General features: G+C 50.1%; 3 protein-coding genes across 4 annotated transcripts in view; 2 read left to right on the top strand and 1 right to left on the bottom strand.

Moving 5' to 3' along the window:
• The window catches only part of lipf (lipase, gastric), a 133,015-nt gene that overhangs the window by 30,229 nt on the left and 82,590 nt on the right, over positions 1-20,196 (top strand). The gene's annotated exons all lie outside the window — the stretch shown is intronic.
• Positions 525-6,409, top strand: LOC139219869 (interferon-induced protein with tetratricopeptide repeats 5-like). Its single transcript, XM_070851867.1, has 10 exons — positions 525-621; positions 1,080-1,247; positions 1,524-1,713; positions 2,272-2,463; positions 2,976-3,203; positions 3,485-3,626; positions 4,418-4,541; positions 4,641-4,782; positions 4,863-4,910; positions 5,511-6,409. Exons 1-10 carry the CDS (start codon positions 617-619, stop codon positions 5,706-5,708), a joined length of 1,437 nt encoding a protein of 478 aa, XP_070707968.1. The 5' UTR covers positions 525-616; the 3' UTR covers positions 5,709-6,409.
• noc3l (NOC3-like DNA replication regulator) lies at positions 8,064-19,076 on the bottom strand. Of its 2 annotated transcripts, none has more exons than XM_070851570.1 (21): positions 18,933-19,076; positions 18,115-18,319; positions 17,880-18,003; positions 17,108-17,262; positions 16,955-17,029; positions 16,453-16,583; positions 16,203-16,364; positions 15,192-15,285; positions 14,943-15,118; positions 13,763-14,059; positions 13,532-13,663; positions 11,836-11,916; positions 11,621-11,721; positions 11,080-11,152; positions 10,903-10,966; positions 10,684-10,755; positions 9,670-9,851; positions 9,423-9,551; positions 8,593-8,690; positions 8,387-8,471; positions 8,064-8,251 (listed from the first exon to the last, which is right to left on the bottom strand). In XM_070851570.1, exons 1-21 carry the CDS (start codon positions 18,939-18,941, stop codon positions 8,135-8,137), a joined length of 2,562 nt encoding a protein of 853 aa, XP_070707671.1. In that variant the 5' UTR covers positions 18,942-19,076; the 3' UTR covers positions 8,064-8,134. The 2 variants fall into 2 exon arrangements, with proteins under 2 accessions (XP_070707671.1, XP_070707672.1); XM_070851571.1 differs by having other exon boundaries at positions 13,763-13,891.

The following is a 20,196-nucleotide window of genomic DNA, read 5'->3' as shown; positions in this document are numbered from 1 at the left end:
TCGCCCTAATATGGACTCTTCCCACCCCCTCGCAGCAGGAAGGTGCACAGGAGTCAGGAAACACTGCTGCTGCTCACTGATTAACTGTTTCACCGCTCCACTGTTTCACTGCTCAACTGTTTCACTGGTTCACAGCTGCTGCCCGGATCATAAAATCTACAGAAGTGTGGTGCAGCACACCAGCTTATCGGCAGTGTGAACTCCTGTCTGTCCACCTGTCGGTTCACCTGTCGGTCACAGAGGACAGGGGAAATACTAATAAAGTTCTTCAATGCATATCTGAGGTACTTGTACTATTTTCACTGTGTGGTATTTGTACTTTTACACTGTACTCTTGGGTGATATAACCTGTGAACATGTCGATGCTGAAAGCGACTGTGTCTTTATTTACTTATAAACAACTGAAAATGTTGTATTTGTCCTTTATTTTTATGTCACTCTGGCTGAACTCTCCTTTACATGACTCCAGAGGGGACAGTGAAGGCATCACCGCAGCCTCTTTCAGTTTCGTTTCCTCTCAGAGTTTCTGATCAGTGTCACAGTCTCTGGACTCTCCGTCCTCCCAGTCTTCATCAGGTCCTCTCAGCTCAGTGAAGAAGAGGCTTCCTCCGACAGGATGAGGTGCGTTTGCTCCTCTGAAACGATGCATTCAGGTGCTTTAATGGATGGTTTCATACACAGTATGGATACTGTGGTAGAAATGTAGGCACTGTTGATTAGTTAGTATGACAGAAAGTGTGCTGATCAACTGTAAACTAGTTTAACTGGAATTAAATGTATTCCTGGTAACCAAATAAAAAGTGTGATGAAATGTAACTGAATATGTCGTTTTACAGCTTTAAAAATGCAGTAAGAGAAAACCAGAATCTAACAGTGTCACTGGACACTGTGATGCTGTTGTTACACTGCTTTTAACGTAATGCTGTGAAATGATATATGATAGAACCTAAAGCTGAGATGAGGTTGATCTAGTGATCGACTGAGGGGCCCAGTGGTCTGCACCGCTCAGGAACCGCTCAGGAACCGCTCAGGAACCGTGGTCACCTGGCTAACGTCTCCTGTCCTCTGTGACCATCCAGCGACCTCCTCTCCAGGCTGCAGCAGCTGCAGAGTCGCTTCACCTGGGACCTGAAGCAGGAGGACGCAGACCTGAACAACCTCTGCACTCGACTCCAGGACCACATCGAGCTTCGGCTGGGAGATCGCGGCGCCGTGGCGTACACCTACAGCCTGCTGGCTTATGTCAGGTATCGTCAACCGTCCACCCCCCCACCACAGGTCATGTGTTTGTTGGTGCAGGAGGTCCTTCAGGGCAGAAGACTGGTCTGCAGTAGCAGGAGGATCCAATAGTTTACTGCCTGTAAGTCGTGACCCAGGGACTCAGAGCCCAGGAAGCCACAGACTAACCAGCACACCGAAAGGTTTACAGTCTGCTAAAGAATAAAACCGCCGTCTGGCAGCGTTAATAACATTTTGTAAAAGCAGGTTGATTTAAACATCTCACACCGACCTTCTCTCCTCAGCTTTCTTCAGGAACGACGACAGGAGGCCGCGTCACTTCTCAGCCAATCAGAGAAGACCACCAGAGAGTGTTACGGCGTGGACAGCGAGCGGCGGCTCATCGTGACATACGGAGACCTGGCCTGGCTGAAATACCACACCGGAGACTACACCCAGTCACAGAGTTACTGCCAGATGGTTGACGACATCCTCGTACGAACACACTAAACCCCGCCCCCTAAAACAGCCACGTCCAATCCTAAGGAGGCGTGTTGTGTAGAGTTTGGGATTCATTTATCTGCGTTAAAGTCCGAATGTCGCTGTAACTGTTTACTCCGTCTTTGGTCGCCACAATGATGCTACCCCTGACGAGTTAGCTGAGTGCTAACTGTTAGCTCCTCGCTGTAAACACGCTGCTAGTTTTATAGATATTAGAATGAATCATGTTAATCGATTACCTTTGTTTGCTAACATTAGGAAGCTTATCGCGTTTTTAGCATTGCTAACATTGCTAACAACATTAACAACTAAAAGAACAACTTAAAGAGGAGAAAAGGAGCTAAAGGGGCTAAAGGAGTGGTCCTCTCTGCTTCCTGTTGTGTCTTCCTGGTATTTCAGATAAAATTATTGTTCTATAAATGTGTTATTACTTTTTGAAACTGATGTGCTGAAAGCTTTATAGGCGTAACAACAGTCACCAAGGGGGGCGGGACTTAACAAAGGGTCACCTGTCACCTGTCAGTCTTTGGTTCTGTCGCTCCTCCTCTGCAGCTCAAGTATCCCACTGGGTCGTCCACAGACCTCCACCCGGAGGTCTACGGAGAGAAAGGCTGGACCTACCTGAAGTTCCTGAAGTCTTACTACCACAAAGCCATCGACTGTTTCCGCAAAGCTTTGGAGCTGCAGTCCGACGACAGCGAGTGGAACGCCGGCTGCGCTATCGCCCTCTACCGGACAGAACCGGTCAGTTTTCTGATGAACATGGAGGTCAAAGCCAACAGCTCCATCAGCTCGTTCAGTCCCAACGTGTCCGAGAGAAGCAGAATCTAAAACTGTCTGGAGTCTCTTAGTCGCCTCCAACAGAAAACCGACCCAGCAGGTGAAGCTGCCTCTCTGGGACCTTCAAACACGGCGTCAGATTAGCTATAAAATCACTGCGGTCAAGACAAAAGAATGAATTATCTGCACAAACAGGACCTTAAAGCAGCCCCAGTTCATTTCCTGTCCTCAGGTTTAACCTCTCTGCCACCAAACCCAAACTAGCCAGCGTCGTGTCGATGGCGAGCAGAATAGTGGGCGAACCGTCACAGATGGGACAGGAAGGAAAGAGAGGAAATGTTTGAGCTCTTGAGCTCCAGGTGGCGCTAAAGAGTCCCTCTAAAATATATGTAAGAAGTCCTTTAGATACAGGTGAGCTCTTTAAATGTGTCATCTCACCTGCCTGTGTGTTCGTTTCTCTTCTGTCCTGCTTGCAGAGGGTTTTAGAAACCCTGCAGGAGGCCGAGGAGTCGCCCGCCATCAAGCAGCTCCGCCGAGCGCTGGAGGTGAACCCTGACGACTGCGTCCTGCTGTCGATGCTCGCTCTGAAGCTGTTCGCCTACCAGAAGCACCAGGAGGCAGACGGGCTGGTGGAGACGGCGCTGAAGGTCGACCCCGACAACCCTCACGTGATGCGCTACGTCGGCAAATACCTTCGCATCCAGGTATGGGTCCATTTAATCTGGGTCAGTGTCCTGGTTCTGATGTTGTTCTCATGGTCACATCCAGTGATCGTGATTCAACGGGGTTTGGGTTCCCGATTATCTGCTGAGTCTCGATCTCTTTGGGATCGGGACTTTAGATTCCACAGGATCCTGGTTTCTAGTGGAGGCCACCAGGGAGAACATCCAGCTCCTGAAACCAGGTTCTGATCCTGACCGATCAGAACCAGGTCGAACTGAAGCTTCGGGTCCAAAGTTTGCTCGTTTTTGTGTCTGTGCTTCAGGGCGAGGACCAGCGCTCTATCGACCTGCTGAAGCGAGCGCTGAGGAGGACCAGCCAGTCGGCGTTCCTCCACCACCAGCTCGCCATGTGCTACAAGAAGATGATTAACGCCGAATACACCACGCAGCCCGTCAACAAACACAGTACACACACACACACACACACACACACACACAAAAGGGCGTCCACGCAGAGCGGAGGGTCGTCCCGTCCTGTAGCGACGCCGCCGTTACACGTCACTCCCCTTTTGTTTCCATAGAAACGGCGCATTGTCTAAAATCACACACTGGAGCAAAATCACGTCACGACTCATTTTAAACCTGATCACAGAAAAGTGTTTAGCATCACTTTAAACTCATCTGCTCACAATTTAGAACTTCTGACTTAAAAACTACAATTCCCTTGAGCTGCACCATGCAAACTGATACCAATCAGCACCTCAGTTGTAGTTCTCAGTTCAAACAGGGTCACAGATCCACTGCAATAGTAAGAGTTCTTAGAAAGGAGGAAATCATTAGTCCGCCATGTTAAGGACACTGTCGAGTTTTTATGGTGAGAAATGTTTGACAGGAAGTGACGACAGTGAGAAAACTGTCTCCATGGAAACAGTCGAGTCGCTTCCACAATTAAAAACGGACAAAAAAGATGATTATTCAGGATCGAAGGAGTTCAGAGTCCGACAGGCTGCGACTCTTTCAAAGACACGTTTGGTGGCGTGCTGGCGATACTCACAGGTGACATCAGTAAGGTCAAAGGTCACATCAGCAGTTAGGAAGTTGAAGATGGATTCTGATTGGCTGTCGTTGGCGTCAGAAAGCTGCAGGGTCGGAGCGGTTCATTACCTCAGCGTGGACGGCCCTTAAAGCTGCATCTCATAATAATCCCTGCCCTGCGTTGCCTCCTGTCTGTCTGACTGTCTGTCTGTCTGTGCCAGAGGTGAGACAGCTGAGGCGTCCGTGTATCAGACACCTGGACGACGCCGTCAGGATAAAACCGACATTTGTCCTTGCGATCGGCGACCTCGCTCTGATGTACGCAGAGAACAAGAACCTCCCCAGGTACCTGTCTGTCCACCTGTCTGTCTGTCCACCTATCTGTTTGGTTACCGGTCTCTCTGCCCACCTGTCTGTCTGTCTGCCCACCTGTCTCTCTCTCAGGGCCGAGGAGTTGTTCCAGCAGGGTTTGCTCCACTTATCGGAGACGGACGTCACCATCTGTCAGGTTTTCCACCTGCGTTACGGCGACTTCCACCTGTATCACCGCCGGCAGGAGGCCGAGGCCGTCGCTCACTACAAGAAGGTAACGTCAGAACTACAAAACAAGATGGCCGACGGTGCGTGTGTGTAGTGACCCCCCTCTTTGTTTCATTCTCTCCGCAGGGTCTGACGTTAACGCCGAGGACGTACGAGTGGAAGCAGTGCGCCAAGGTGAGCGAGGGGTCATGTGACCTCAACAGAGAGAGAACAGAGGAGGTGATCAATATTCAATTATCCTGATCAGCCAAATGATAAAGAAATCATTTCACCTTGGGCAGACAGCAGCTACTACCTGTCCACCAGGTGTCACTTTATAACCTTCTCACACCAGAACGCCACCGTTTTACTGAACCGTTCACTGATTGGTTGTTGAAAATGGGAAGCCACAGACCAGGAAGTGATGTCATAGCTGTGGGAGAGTCCTGTGGTTTTAGAAACGTCGCTGCTGCTCTGAATAACTACACTACCCATGAGCCTCAGCTGCTGTTGCTATGGAGACGCAGCCAGTCAGAAAGGCAGTGAACTCCAAACAGAGACTGATTTGATTGGATGTTTGCTGGTGAAATGAATCCTGGGAGTCGTAGTGTCGATTGGTTAGCGAAGGTTATCGATCCGTCGGCTGGGCTGCAGCTGCTGTCACGGCGCCCTCCGCTGGAAACACCACAGCCCGGCGCGGTCTGGAGCCGGAGGTGAGTCCGCCCGCTCCCCCTGACGGAGCGGGAGGGGGGAACATCCACCTGTGTGACGTCCTCCCTCCTCTTCCTCCTCCAGAAGCTGAAGCGGATCGCAGAGCGCCGTCTCTCCGGCGGTCAGGACGACGCCGGTGCGTACGGCCTGCTGGGCCTGGTGGCCCGAGCTGAGGGGGACGGGAGGGCGGCGGCCGAGCTGTACGAGAAGGCTCTGGACTGTGGGGAAGACCGGGACGACTTCCTGTCGGCTCTGGTGGAGCTACGACTGGAGCTGCAGTGAGGGAGAGCTGCTGCTCCTCCTCCTCCTGCTCCTGCTGCTGCTGCTGCTGCTGCACCTCCTGCTGCTCCTCCTCCTCCTGCTGCTGCTGCTGCTCCTCCTGCTGCTGCTCCTCCTCCTGCTGCTCCTCCTCCTGCTGCTGCTGCTGCTGCTGCTCCTCCTGCTGCTCCTCCTCCTCCTGCTGCTGCTGCTGCTCCTCCTCCTGCTGCTGCTGCTGCTCCTCCTCCTCCTGCTCCTGCTGCTCCTCCTCCTCCTCCTCCTGCTGCTCCTCCTCCTCCTCCTGCTGCTCCTCCTCCTGCTGCTGCTGCTGCTGCTCCTCCTCCTCCTGCTGCTGCTGCTCCTCCTCCTGCTGCTCCTCCTCCTGCTGCTGCTGCTCCTCCTCCTCCTCCTCCTCCTGCTCCTGCTGCTCCTCCTCCTGCTGCTGCTGCTGCTGCTCCTCCTCCTCCTCCTCCTCCTGCTGCTCCTCCTCCTCCTGCTGCTCCTCCTCCTGCTCCTCAGGTTTATGGTTCCTGGTGAGGAGAACCTGCAGGGGGGCTTTAAAGTAACTGACTCACATGTTCCTGCTTCATTTAAAAATAGAAATGATGATTAAAGGTGCAGCTGGTACGGAAGGTGTTAAGGGCCAAAACTACACATAGAAGTACTTCATTAAATGTTTAAAGAAATGTATGATTTCTTTTATTAATATTAAACATTTATTAACACATTTATACTTTTATTTATCCATACGGTGACATCAGAGAGCAAAATAAATCTGTCAGCGGGGTCAAAGCCTTGTGTTTCTGCTTATTGTCCTCATTGTGGCCTCCATAGACCTCCACTACACACTAACACACTGACTAACTAACACACACACTATAGACCTCCACTACACACTAACACACTGACTAACTAACACACACACTATAGACCTCCACTACACACTAACACACTGACTAACTAACACACACACACACTATAGACCTCCACTACACACTAACACACTGACTAACTAGCACACACACACTATAGACCTCCACTACACACTGACACACTGACTAACTAACACACACACACTATAGACCTCCACTACACACTAACACACTGACTAGCACACACACACACACACTATAGACCTCCACTACACACTAACACACTGACTAACTAACACACACACACTATAGACCTCCACTACACACTAACACACTGACTAACTAACACACACACACTATAGACCTCCACTACACACTGACACACTGACTAGCACACACACACACACTATAGACCTCCACTACACACTAACACACTGACTAGCACACACACACACACACTATAGACCTCCACTACACACTAACACACTGACTAACTAGCACACACACTATAGACCTCCACTACACACTAACACACTGACTAACTAACACACACACTATAGACCTCCACTACACACTGACACACTGACTAACTAACACACACACACACACTATAGACCTCCACTACACACTGACACACTGACTAACTAACACACACACTATAGACCTCCACTACACACTGACACACTGACTAACTAACACACACACACACTATAGACCTCCACTACACACTGACACACTGACTAACTAACACACACACACACTATAGACCTCCACTACACACTAACACACTAACTAGCACACACACACACACACTATAGACCTCCACTACACACTAACACACTGACTAACTAGCACACACACACTATAGACCTCCACTAACACTGACACACTGACTAACACACACACACACACTATAGACCTCCACTACACACTAACACACTGACTAACTAGCACACACACACTATAGACCTCCACTACACACTGACACACTGACTAACACACACACACACTATAGACCTCCACTACACACTGACACACTGACTAACACACACACACACTATAGACCTCCACTACACACTGACACACTGACTAACTAACACACACACACACACTATAGACCTCCACTACACACTGACACACTGACTAACACACACACACACTATAGACCTCCACTACACACTGACACACTGACTAACTAGCACACACACACACACTATAGACCTCCACTACACACTAACACACTGACTAACTAACACACACACACTATAGACCTCCACTACACACTGACACACTGACTAACTAGTTATTTAACCCCTGGTGACCAGCTGGCTGATCTGGTTGGTACCAGTGGATGCTGAGGGGGGGGGCTGGTTCACCATCACTGAGAACATCCAAAATTGAAAAGCTGACTGACAGAAAGTCGTCTGAGGACAAACATGGAGGATAAAATAACAGGAAACTGTTCAAAAAAGACAAAAACTGGTTTATTCAATAAGAATACACTGACTGACACTTTGGGCTTTTATTTTGAAGGCAACACTGAACTTCCTGTCAATAACTATCCGTGCTTTTATTTATTTATGTGTGTATGTGTGTGTTAAAGTCCAGCTCCGCCTCCTCGCCAGCGCTCAGGACGTCCTGCACTCGTCTCTGCAGCTCAGCGTCCAGCAGCAAGTCTCCGCCCCCAAAACGGTCCTGATGGACAGAAACGCTTTTAAACTTTATTTATGAAACTTTATCAACAAACTGGACAGGTATCGGTGATCAATGCCTCGTATTGATTCAGGGTGAATAACCGGGTGCGTCTGAAGGTGCGTTTGGTTGTCATACCTTCTTCCTGGAGCCGGGCGGGGCTACGGGGGGGTTAAAGGTCATGTCTGTCACACTGTAGGCGTCAAACAGCTCCACCGGAGACCTGGACAGGAAGTCACACACCGTCAAACTAAAGTCTTTCCACCTGAGCACCGACGAAATCACAGCGCAGCAGGAGGTCACTGAGGACCTGAGGTCAGCGGACTGCCCCTTTAAGGTCGTACCTGCGGCTCAGATCCATGCCGAGCGCTGCCGAGCCTTCGCTGGGCGCTCCCTGACTCAGATGGACCGCCAACCGCCGCACCACCGGGTGGTAATGTCTCTGAAACCATGACGACACACAGGACATGTTACACAGGAGTGTTTATACCTGTACCTGCAGAGTGTGTGTGTACACCTGCAGTGTGTGTACCTGCAGTGTGTGTGTGTACACCTGCAGTGTGTGTACCTGCAGTGTGTGTGTGTGTGTGTGTGTACACCTGCAGTGTGTGTGTGTACACCTGCAGTGTGTGTACCTGCAGTGTGTGTGTGTACACCTGCAGTGTGTGTACCTGCAGAGTGTGTGTGTACACCTGCAGTGTGTGTGTGTATACCTGCAGTGTGTGTGTGTGTGTGTGTGTACACCTGCAGAGTGTGTGTGTACACCTGCAGTGTGTACACCTGCAGAGTGTGTGTACACCTGCAGTGTGTGTACCTGCAGTGTGTGTGTGTGTGTGTGTGTGTGTGTGTGTGTGTATACCTGCAGTGTGTGTGTATACCTGCAGTGTGTGTGTGTGTGTGTGTGTGTATATACCTGCAGTGTGTGTGTGTGTGTGTGTGTGTGTGTGTGTATACCTGCAGTGTGTGTGTATACCTGCAGTGTGTGTGTGTGTGTGTGTGTGTGTATACCTGCAGTGTGTGTGTGTGTGTGTGTGTGTGTGTGTATACCTGCAGTGTGTGTGTGTGTGTGTGTGTGTGTGTGTGTGTGTGTGTGTGTGTGTGTATACCTGCAGTGTGTGTGTGTGTGTGTATGTATATACCTGCAGTGTGTGTGTGTGTGTGTGTGTGTGTGTACCTGCAGTGTGTGTAGCTCCCACAGTGCCGTGTTCTGGGCGTTTGAGTGTTCCGGTTCGTTGAGCTCCGGCAGGTAGAACCCGCTGCCCTGAACCTCGTTATCCAACAGGAAGTCACACCTGGGGAAGGCCTGACACACACACACACAGACACACACACAGACACACACACAGACACACACACACAACAGAGTAAATGATCTGTATTCAACCTGGAGTGAACAGGTTATTCGTGGTGATGTCACTGACGTGCATGGCGGCTCGAGTGGCGGCGAGGATCCCCACGCTGGCGTTGGGCAGAATGTGCAGACTGAGCGTGCTCAGACGTTTGACGAAGGCCATCGCCCTCTGCAGGGTCACCTGCTTCTTACGGCGGGTCAGCATGGCGTCCAGGCACCGCAACACGATGATGATGTCATCATTGTGCGCACCTGAGACGGACGACAGCATTAAACAAAAGACTTGAACTTTGATCTCGATATTTTCACCCGTTTTCTCAAAGAAACGTTTTCCAATAATGTTTCACGTGTTTTATCCTGCCGCTACAACTAAAGCTGAACAAGTCTTTACTTTATCCACCTCAGCTGTAGCTCCGCCCCCCGGCTCTGATGCCTTCTCAGGGTGATCCTATTGGTCGACTGTACGATGGTTAGTGACGTCACGGACCGCTGCGTTATTGATCAGCACAAAGAAACCTGAGCTAACATTAGCTAGCTCACAGCTAACGTGCTCCGTCACTTGCTGTTCTCACTTCACAGCGGGATCAATCACCTCAGAGTCAGTGGAGCGGTTAACAAGCTAATGCTTGCTAGCTAGGCTAGCTAAGCTAACTAGGCTAGCTAACAACACCATTAATCAGAGACAGATCACAATACCAACATTTTACAAGAAATATGTGACCAGAAATATGCAGAACAAACGGTTATGCTAGCAGGCCCAAGCTAGCTAATGTTAGCTTGGGTTTCTTTGTGGAGCTCAGACAGCGGCGTGAAACCAGCTCATCTGAGCGCTGTGACGTCACTAACTGTCGTACAGTTGGCCAATGAGAGGGCGTCAGAATGGGGGGGCGGGGCTACGGCTGAGCTGTGTTGGGCAAAGTGGGAAGATTTGTGCTCAGGTTAGCGTTAGCATTAGCTCCTCCTGTAGCCGAGGCTGCTTCTGAGAAAAGTTTAAGTTTGTGTGTGAACACACACACACACACACACACACACACACACACACACACACACACACACACACACACACACACACACACACACCTACCTGCATGGAGCCTTGGCAGCATCCCGTACAGCTGAGTGTAAAAGTTGAGCGGGTCGATGTTCAGAACGTCACCTGATACAGAAACACAAGGAAACTTTTAATTTCTAAGCTGTCCCAGGATGTCCTGTCCTTTCAAAATAAAACGCTAGGTGTATTCACAGTCAGAATATGAAATAAAACTTTAATATGACACACACAGACACACACACACACACACACCTTGCCCTGACAGGATGGTGAAGACCGTCTGGATGCAGTGGAGACTCTCTCGATTGGTCAGATCCTACAGACGTCACATCAGGACGATCAATCAATAATCAGTCAGTGAGGTCATCGACCCAGCGGCTCATTAGTGTGTGTGTGTGTGTGGGGGGGGGCATTAAAGTGAATACTCACTCCTGATTGGATGAGGTTCTGCAGCACGTTGAGCAGGTCGTCAAAGAACTCCAGGTTGATCAGGTGAGCAAAGCTGACAGGAAGTGACATCACAGTTAGTTCTACAGTACTCTGTGTGTGTGTGTTACTGTGTGTGTGTGTGTGTGTGTGTGTGTTACTGTGTGTGTTACTGTGTGTGTGTGTGTGTTACTGTGTGTGTGTGTTACTGTGTGTGTTACTGTGTGTGTGTTACTGTGTGTGTGTGTTACTGTGTGTGTTACTGTGTGTGTGTGTGTGTTACTGTGTGTGTTACTGTGTGTGTGTGTGTGTGTTACTGTGTGTGTGTGTTACTGTATGTGTGTGTGTGTGTTACTGTGTGTGTGTGTTACTGTGTGTGTGTGTGTGTGTTACTGTGTGTGTGTGTGTGTTACTGTGTGTGTGTGTGTGTTACTGTGTGTGTGTGTTACTGTGTGTGTGTTACTGTGTGTGTTACTGTGTGTGTTACTGTGTGTGTGTTACTGTGTGTGTGTTACTGTGTGTGTGTGTGTTACTGTGTGTGTACTTTGCCAGTCCCTCCAGTACAGCAGGAAGCAGAACAGATTTCTGAGCCTTCTTCAAGATCCTGAAGTAGACGAGGAAGACGATGTTCAGAGTCTCTGTGTGCTGAGGAGGAGGAAGAGAAGGAGGAAGAGGAGGAGGAAGAGGAGGAGGAACAAGAAGAGGAGTTTAGTCTTTTTTAGTTTTCATATGTAAATGTCGTCTCTGCTTTCTACTCACCAGCTTGATCTTCTTGTCTTTGCTTTCTGAGGCTTCAGCTTCCAGCAGCTCTTTCTCCAGCTTCTCCTCCGCCTTCTTCCACTGGACACACACAGTAACACACACAGTAACACACAGTAACACACACAGTAACACACACAGTAACACACAGTAACACACAGTAACACACACAGTAACACACAGTAACACACAGTAACACACACAGTAACACACACACAGTAACACACAGTAACACACACAGTAACACACAGTAACACACACAGTAACACACACAGTAACACACACAGTAACACACAGTAACACACACACACAGTAACACACAGTAACACACAGTAACACACAGTAACACACACACACAGTAACACACAGTAACACACACACACAGTAACACACACAGTAACACACACAGTAACACACAGTAACACACAGTAACACACACACACAGTAACACACACAGTAACACACACAGTAACACACAGTAACACACACACACAGTAACACACACACACAGTAACACACACAGTAACACACACAGTAACACACACAGTAACACACACAGTAACACACAGTAACACACACACACAGTAACACACACACACAGTAACACACACAGTAACACACAGTAACACACACACACAGTAACACACACACACAGTAACACACACAGTAACACACACAGTAACACACACAGTAACACACACAGTAACACACAGTAACACACACACACAGTAACACACACAGTAACACACACAGTAACACACACAGTAACACACAGTAACACACACAGTAACACACACAGTAACACACAGTAACACACACAGTAACACACACACACACAGTAACACACACACACACACAGTAACACACACAGTAACACACACACACAGTAACACACACAGTAACACACACAGTAACACACACAGTAACACACAGTAACACACACAGTAACACACACACACAGTAACACACACAGTAACACACAGTAACACACACAGTAACACACACAGTAACACACACAGTAACACACACAGTAACACACACACACAGTAACACACACAGTAACACACAGTAACACACAGTAACACACACAGTAACACACACAGTAACACACACACAGTAACACACACACACAGTAACACACACAGTAACACACACAGTAACACACACAGTAACACACACAGTAACACACACACAGTAACACACAGTAACACACACAGTAACACACACACAGTAACACACACACAGTAACACACAGTAACACACACAGTAACACACAGTAACACACAGTAACACACACAGTAACACACAGTAACACACACACAGTAACACACACACAGTAACACACAGTAACACACACAGTAACACACAGTAACACACAGTAACACACACAGTAACACACACAGTAACACACACACAGTAACACACACACAGTAACACACAGTAACACACACAGTAACACACAGTAACACACAGTAACACACACAGTAACACACACACAGTAACACACACAGTAACACACACACAGTAACACACACACAGTAACACACAGTAACACACACAGTAACACACAGTAACACACAGTAACACACAGTAACACACACAGTAACACACAGTAACACACAGTAACACACAGTAACACACACAGTAACACACACAGTAACACACACAGTAAGGGGGTCCTCCTCCGCACACTGACCTTCCTCTGCATCCTCGACAGGTTCTTCTTCTTCTCTTTGTTGTTCATGAACTTCTTCTTTGGTGCCGTGTCCTCCATGTCCTTTTTCATCTGCACCTCCTTTATCCTCAGACTCAGCAGGGTCCTCAGCACCTGGGGGGGGGCAGGACATTACAGAGGGGGGGTTCAGGTCAGGTGTGATATCATCACGGGTGAGCGGTCGTGTTTGGCTGGTCTGGTTTTAATCGTCACCTCTGGCCTGACGTTGTAGTTGAGGCTCTTGACGAGTCCAGAGATGACCCGCACGGTGGCCAACGAAGCCCCGCCCACTTTGTCCTGCTGGAAGAGCTTCCTGAACGCATCACAACACATCCCCGACACCTGCAACAGACACCTGAACGCATCACAACACATCCCCGACACCTGCAACAGACACCTGAACGCATCACAACACATCCCCGACACCTGCAACAGACACCTGAACGCATCACAACACATCCCCGACACCTGCAACAGACACCTGAACGCATCACAACACATCCCCGACACCTGCAACAGACACCTGAACGCATCACAACACAGCTGGTTAGTAATCCCGCTGAGTGGTTAGTAAACCCGCTGAGTGGTTAGTAAACCTGCTGAGTGGTTAGTAAACCCGCTGAGCTGGTTAGTTAATCCACTGAGTGGTTAGTAAACCCGCTGAGTGGTTAGTAAACCCGCTGAGTGGTTAGTAAACCCGCTGAGCTGGTTAGTTAATCCACTGAGCTGGTTAGTAAACCCGCTGAGTGGTTAGTAAACCCGCTGAGCTGGTTAGTTAATCCGCTGAGTGGTTAGTAAACCCGCTGAGCTGGTTAGTAAACCTGCTGAGTGGTTAGTAAACTCGCTGAGTGGTTAGTAAATCCACTGAGCTGGTTAGTAAACCTGCTGAGTGGTTAGTAAACCCGCTGAGTGGTTAGTAAACCCACTGAGCTGGTTAGTAAACCCGCTGAGTGGTTAGTAAACCCACTGAGCTGGTTAGTAAACTCGCTGAGTGGTTAGTAAACCTGCTGAGTGGTTAGTAAACCTGCTGAGTGGTTAGTAAACTCACTGAGTGGTTAGTAAATCTACTGAGCTGGTTAGTAAACCCGCTGAGTGGTTAGTAAACCCGCTGAGTGGTTAGTAAACCTGCTGAGTGGTTAGTAAACCCGCTGAGTGGTTAGTAAATCCACTGAGCTGGTTAGTAAACCTGCTGAGTGGTTAGTAAACCCGCTGAGTGGTTAGTAAACCTGCTGAGTGGTTAGTTAATCCACTGAGCTGGTTAGTAAACCTGCTGAGTGGTTAGTAAACCCGCTGAGTGGTTAGTAAACCCGCTGAGTGGTTAGTAAACCTGCTGAGTGGTTAGTAAACCCGCTGAGTGGTTAGTAAACCCGCTGAGTGGTTAGTTAACCCTCACCGTCCTGACGGGGTCGTTCATCAGCGGGACGAGGGCGACGATGATGTTGTTGTGGAAGTTGAAGTGCGGCAGAGCGAGCAGCAGCTCACACAGGCAGCGGACGGCGACCTCGGCGAGGCCGCGGTACGACTGGAAACCCACCGACCGACTGCGCTTCTTCTTCTTCTGCTTCCAGTCTGCGGACGGAGGACACGGTGAGGCTACCGGAAGCTTCTGCGGCCGCAGATGCACCTGAGAGCTGCTGCGTACCTCTGACGGTCTGCTCCAGGTCCTCCAGGTAGAACTTGTACTGACTCACCAGGCCCTCCTCAAACTCTCTGAGCTGCTGCGTGTCCTTCTTCACCTGCAGAACAGACGAGCAGCAGGTGAGGAGCAGCTGCTGTCTGTGGCTCTGCTGTCTGTCTGTCTGTGTCTCTGCTGCTGTCTGTCTGTCTGTGTCTCTGCTGTCTGTGTCTCTGCTGTCTGTCTGTCTGCCTGTCTGTGTCTCTGCTGCTGTCTGTCTGTCTGTGTCTCTGCTGTCTGTGTCTCTGCTGTCTGTCTGTCTGTCTGTCTGTCTGTGGCTCCTCTGCACAGGAGAACTCATTACAGCCAAACACCTTCCAGGTCGTATCCCAGCTAAAGTTAATCAGTCAGTTACTGACACACACACACACAGACAGACACAGACAGACAGACACAGACAGACACAGACAGACACAGACAGACACAGACAGACACACACAGACAGACACAGACAGACACACACAGACACACACAGACAGACACACACAGACACAGACAGACACAGACAGACACAGACAGACACAGACAGACACACACAGACAGACACAGACAGACACAGACACAGACAGACACAGACAGACACAGACAGACACAGACAGACACAGACAGACACACACAGACACACACAGACAGACACACACAGACAGACACAGACAGACACAGACACAGACAGACACACACAGACACACACAGACACACACAGACACACACAGACAGACACAGACAGACACAGACACAGACAGACACAGACAGACACACACAGACAGACACAGACAGACACAGACACACACAGACAGACACAGACAGACACAGACAGACACACACAGACAGACACAGACAGACACAGACAGACACACACACACACACACACACACACACACACACACACAGACAGACACACACAGACACACACAGACAGACACAGACAGACACACACAGACAGACACACACAGACACACACAGACACACACAGCTGACCTTGGCGTCCTTCTCTGCGGGGGTCAGAGGTCGTATCCTGTAGGCCGGGGCGATGTCTTTAAAGATCTCCATCAGAGAAACCATCACCAGCTTCCTGACCGTCACCGCCACCGACGGGTCGGCCTCCATCAGCATCCCCCGCAGCTCCTTCACACGCTTCACCTGACACACACACACACACACAGTCTGACTGCTGCTCTACCTGAAGCGCTCTGACCTCTGACCTCTGACCCCGGACCAGCAGCCTTACGGTTCTGTAGGGGTCGGCCATGATGGCTGATCCCAGGCTGGCGATGGACAGTTTCCTCTCCTGTATCTTCTGGGTTCTGAGCTGCTCTCTCTGCTCTGCTGTCAGCGCTGCACGGCTCGCCGGCGCCCCCCCTGCTCAGGTGGACACATCACAGGGCCGTGGTTACAAGACATCTGACCCCCCCGAACCGCATTTTAACGTGATCCTTTGGGACGACTGCACCTGATCACAGTAGGTCCACTAAAAGAGCTTGTTTGATCCACTGACAGGCTCAGAGTGTTATTCTAAGTGTGTGACAGCATCATGGAAAGGATCCCTACAGAGAGAGACCTGGAAGATCCTTTTGGTTTAACCACAAACAGCACACACACCAGACTACATTCACTAAAACAGGGATTTTAGAGAACAGCACACACACCAGACTACATTCACTGCTGAGTCAAACTGACCCTTTAAACCACTAAACTGTTCATCAGGCCTCGGGGTCAAAGGTCAATCATACCGTTTCCAGACTCTTCCTCCTCCTCAGCAGCATCCTCCTCCTCCTCATCTTCCTCCTCCGGCTGCTTCTTCACAACTACAAACAAACACAACAGAAGTGATGGATCAGTTGATCAGGGGATGGATCAATATGATCGAACTGAGCGGGTCCTACCCCTCTCCACGCTCTGTGGGATCACTCCGCTCTCGTCTTTGATCGGCAGCAGGTGGATCACTTCCTTCTCCTCCATCCTCGCCATCTTCCGGGGAACCTTCTCGTAGCTTCGGACCACCTCGGAGCTCCGCCTCTTCCCGCCGTGCACCGGCCCGCTGGGAAGCCCCGCCCCCAAACACACACACCTCAGTACCTCCGTCCGCGTGGTCGTCTTTAGACACTTACGAGGACAGATGTAGGGAGGACGTTTGTCCTGGTCCTTCAAAGGGCCATCAGAGGGCTAAGACTGCATGGCTATGGGTAAGGTTAAGGTTAAGGGAATGGTTAAGGGAATGGTTAAGGGAATGGTTAAGGGAATGGTTAAGGGAATGGTTAAGGTTAAAGGAATGGTTAAGGTTAAGGGAATGGTTAAGGTTAAGGGAATGGTTAAGGGAATGGTTAAGGTTAAGGGAATGGTTAAGGTTAAGGGAATGGTTAAGGTTATGGTTAAGGGAATGGTTAAGGTTAAGGGAATGGTTAAGGGAATGGTTAAGGTTAAGGGAATGGTTAATCTAATCTCTGAGCTGCTCTGTGGGGATTCTTGAATCCTTCCTGTTGAATTCCTGAATCTTTGGTCTCTGAATGAAAGAGTTTGTTCTGAGCTGCTCTTTCTGGAAACAGTCTGAGAGAAACACTGACTGATTGATTGATTGATTGATTGATTGATTGATTATGTCAACGAGTGTCCTCACAAAGATAGAAAGTCCAGACTGTGTGTGTGTGCTGGCGTTACCATGACGACAGGTCCCTGGTGAGGAAGGACGCCTGGCGTGCCATGGCGGTCATCTGCTGCAGATCTTCGTCCTCCATCATGTCTGTGGGCAGACTCTCCAGGAACTCCTCATCCTCCTCTTCCTCTGTCAGACACAGGAGAGCAGTGCATCATGGGACGTCCGAGCGACGCCACTGAACACGTTCCAACAGTCTGAGCTCATGGGGGGGGGGGGCAGGACTAGTCTGGATCTCACCTGGTCTCTTCCTGTACGTCTCCAGGGGGCGGGGCGTCCTGATGGCGGCGTCCTTCACCGCCTGCCGAAGCTTCTTCTGCTCCTTTCGCTGCTTCTTGGCGACGTTCTGCTGCTTCTGCTGCCGGTTCTTCAGCTTGTTCTCCAGCTTCACGCTGCTCGTCTTCAGCAGGCGGCGGAACGTCGGCCGCCGCTTCTTCGACCGAGGCTGGGGGTGAGGAGGGGAGGGGGAGAGGAAGCTTTACAGTTTATCAGATGTTTTGTGCTCAGGAACACTCAGGCTCTTATTTTGAAAGTCTCAGATTGAGTCTTAAGGACAAACCTGATCAGTTCATGATAACAGACAAGACTCCCTCTATGACCACCGCCCTCCCCACGGTGATACCAGGAACTCCCTCATTGATTATGTGGATGCCGATTTTAATCAACAGACTCAGAAAATGTTTCCCATTAATTCCGCGGTGGGTCTGCCCCCCCTGCAAGGCCGGGAACCTTAAATTCCTAGTTTTGCCTATGGAGTCTGGAGCGGCCTGAGAGGCACTGAGTGCGGCTCGTGCTGACATGACCCTCAGACGGCAGTTTGTTCAGAGAGCCCGCAGAGCCCGGAGGACACGTCCCGCTCTGGAAAGTGTAAATTTAGCTTTAATAACGGGTCTCGGTCTCCGGTGTGAACTCCTCAGAGCGCTTTGAAAGTTAACACGGGAACTTTAAACTCGCTCTTTTCTCTACGGAGTCTGGTGCCTCGCAGCACAGAGGACCTGCAGCGGTGACAAACTGGAGGTTTAACGGCGCCGGTGTCCGGAGCTCCGGGCTGGACTTACCGGACCCATGGCGGCGGACTGTCCGGCTCCCTCCGCAGGCTCAGGCCGAGGCTGTGTGCCCCCTCCCCGGGCTGAAAAGTGAAGTCTGTCGGTGTGTTTTGAGGGGAAATCTGCAGCTTGTTGCCCCACGCGTGTTGAACAAACACCGGGTTCAGATGTTTGACCCGGAAACACTGAAACCAAACTCCGCCTGAGCAGAACAGCGCCACCAGCGGCGGGAGGCCGCGTCACACAAACCAAGCGCCCCGTTAAAGCGTGTTTGTAGTAAAGTGGTTAAATAAATAGAGAAGAAGCCTGAGGGGCCACATGGAAAATAAAATGACATAAAGAACAGACTTTATTCCCCAAACTGCCACGACTACAGCTAAATGTGTTCTGTGACCATCTGTTCTCATGTCTTTGGGTGAATAACATCAATAATATCAGAGTCCCGTCACTTATTTCACAGCTTTAGATGTTTCTAGTTTCATTTCCACACAGCGCTCCATCCTTTCATGAGAAAAACCCAAAGTCAACATAAGACAGGTGGTTTTTGTCCTTCGGTGTTTCCCGTAGCTTCACACTGAGTGGAGACCGGCCGCTTCTCTGCAGGACGACAGAACCTGAGACGGGAAAACAAAAAAGTCCTCGTCAGCGTCGCTTTTAACCGCAGAGCGATCGCCTGACAGTCAGCTGACTCACCTGACTCCACTTCCTGTTCCTGCTCAGCATGGGCGTGGCCGAGATGCAGGAAAACAGCCTATCAGACAGGTGGAGGAGAGGTGGAGGACAGGTGGAGGACAGGTGGGGGAGAGGTGGAGGAGTGATGGAGGACAGGTGGAGGAGTGATGGAGGACAGGTGGAGGACAGGTGGGGGACAGGTGGAGGAGTGATGGAGGACAGGTGGAGGAGTGATGGAGGACAGGTGGAGGACAGGTGGAGGAGTGATGGAGGACAGGTGGAGGACAGGTGGAGGACAGGTGGAGGTACCTGCTGGATGATCTCGGCGTGTTTGGATGAACTCTGTTTAGGAGGAATTTTACCAAACAGCTTCCAGCCGGGAAGAGTCTGACTGACGGAGCACTGCTTCCTGCTGCAGAGAGAGAGGTATTGATCAGGTATTGATCAGGTATTGATCAGGTATTGATCAGGAGTGGATCAGGTATTGATCAGGAGTGGATCAGGTATTGATCAGGTATTGATCAGGTATTGATCAGGTATGAATCAGGTGTTGGTTTACCTGCTGAAGTACTCTACGATGCCCGGCCTCCTGGACTGGAGCTCG

This window comes from Pempheris klunzingeri, chromosome 20 (assembly GCF_042242105.1).
Source record: "Pempheris klunzingeri isolate RE-2024b chromosome 20, fPemKlu1.hap1, whole genome shotgun sequence".
Classification (NCBI taxonomy): Eukaryota; Metazoa; Chordata; class Actinopteri; order Acropomatiformes; family Pempheridae; genus Pempheris; species Pempheris klunzingeri.
This window is presented reverse-complemented; position numbering and strand designations above follow the sequence as displayed.

Excerpts from the sequence above, each read along its gene's own strand:
- LOC139219869 (XM_070851867.1), top strand. Across the intron at positions 1,714-2,271 it reads AGATGGTTGACGACATCCTC|CTCAAGTATCCCACTGGGTC; the intron begins GTACGAACACAC and ends CCTCCTCTGCAG. Across the intron at positions 4,783-4,862 it reads CCGTCGCTCACTACAAGAAG|GGTCTGACGTTAACGCCGAG; the intron begins GTAACGTCAGAA and ends TTCTCTCCGCAG.
- noc3l (XM_070851570.1), bottom strand. Across the intron at positions 11,917-13,531 it reads TGTCGAGGATGCAGAGGAAG|TGGAAGAAGGCGGAGGAGAA; the intron begins GTCAGTGTGCGG and ends GTGTGTGTCCAG. Across the intron at positions 8,252-8,386 it reads CGCCCGGCTCCAGGAAGAAG|GACCGTTTTGGGGGCGGAGA; the intron begins GTATGACAACCA and ends TCTGTCCATCAG.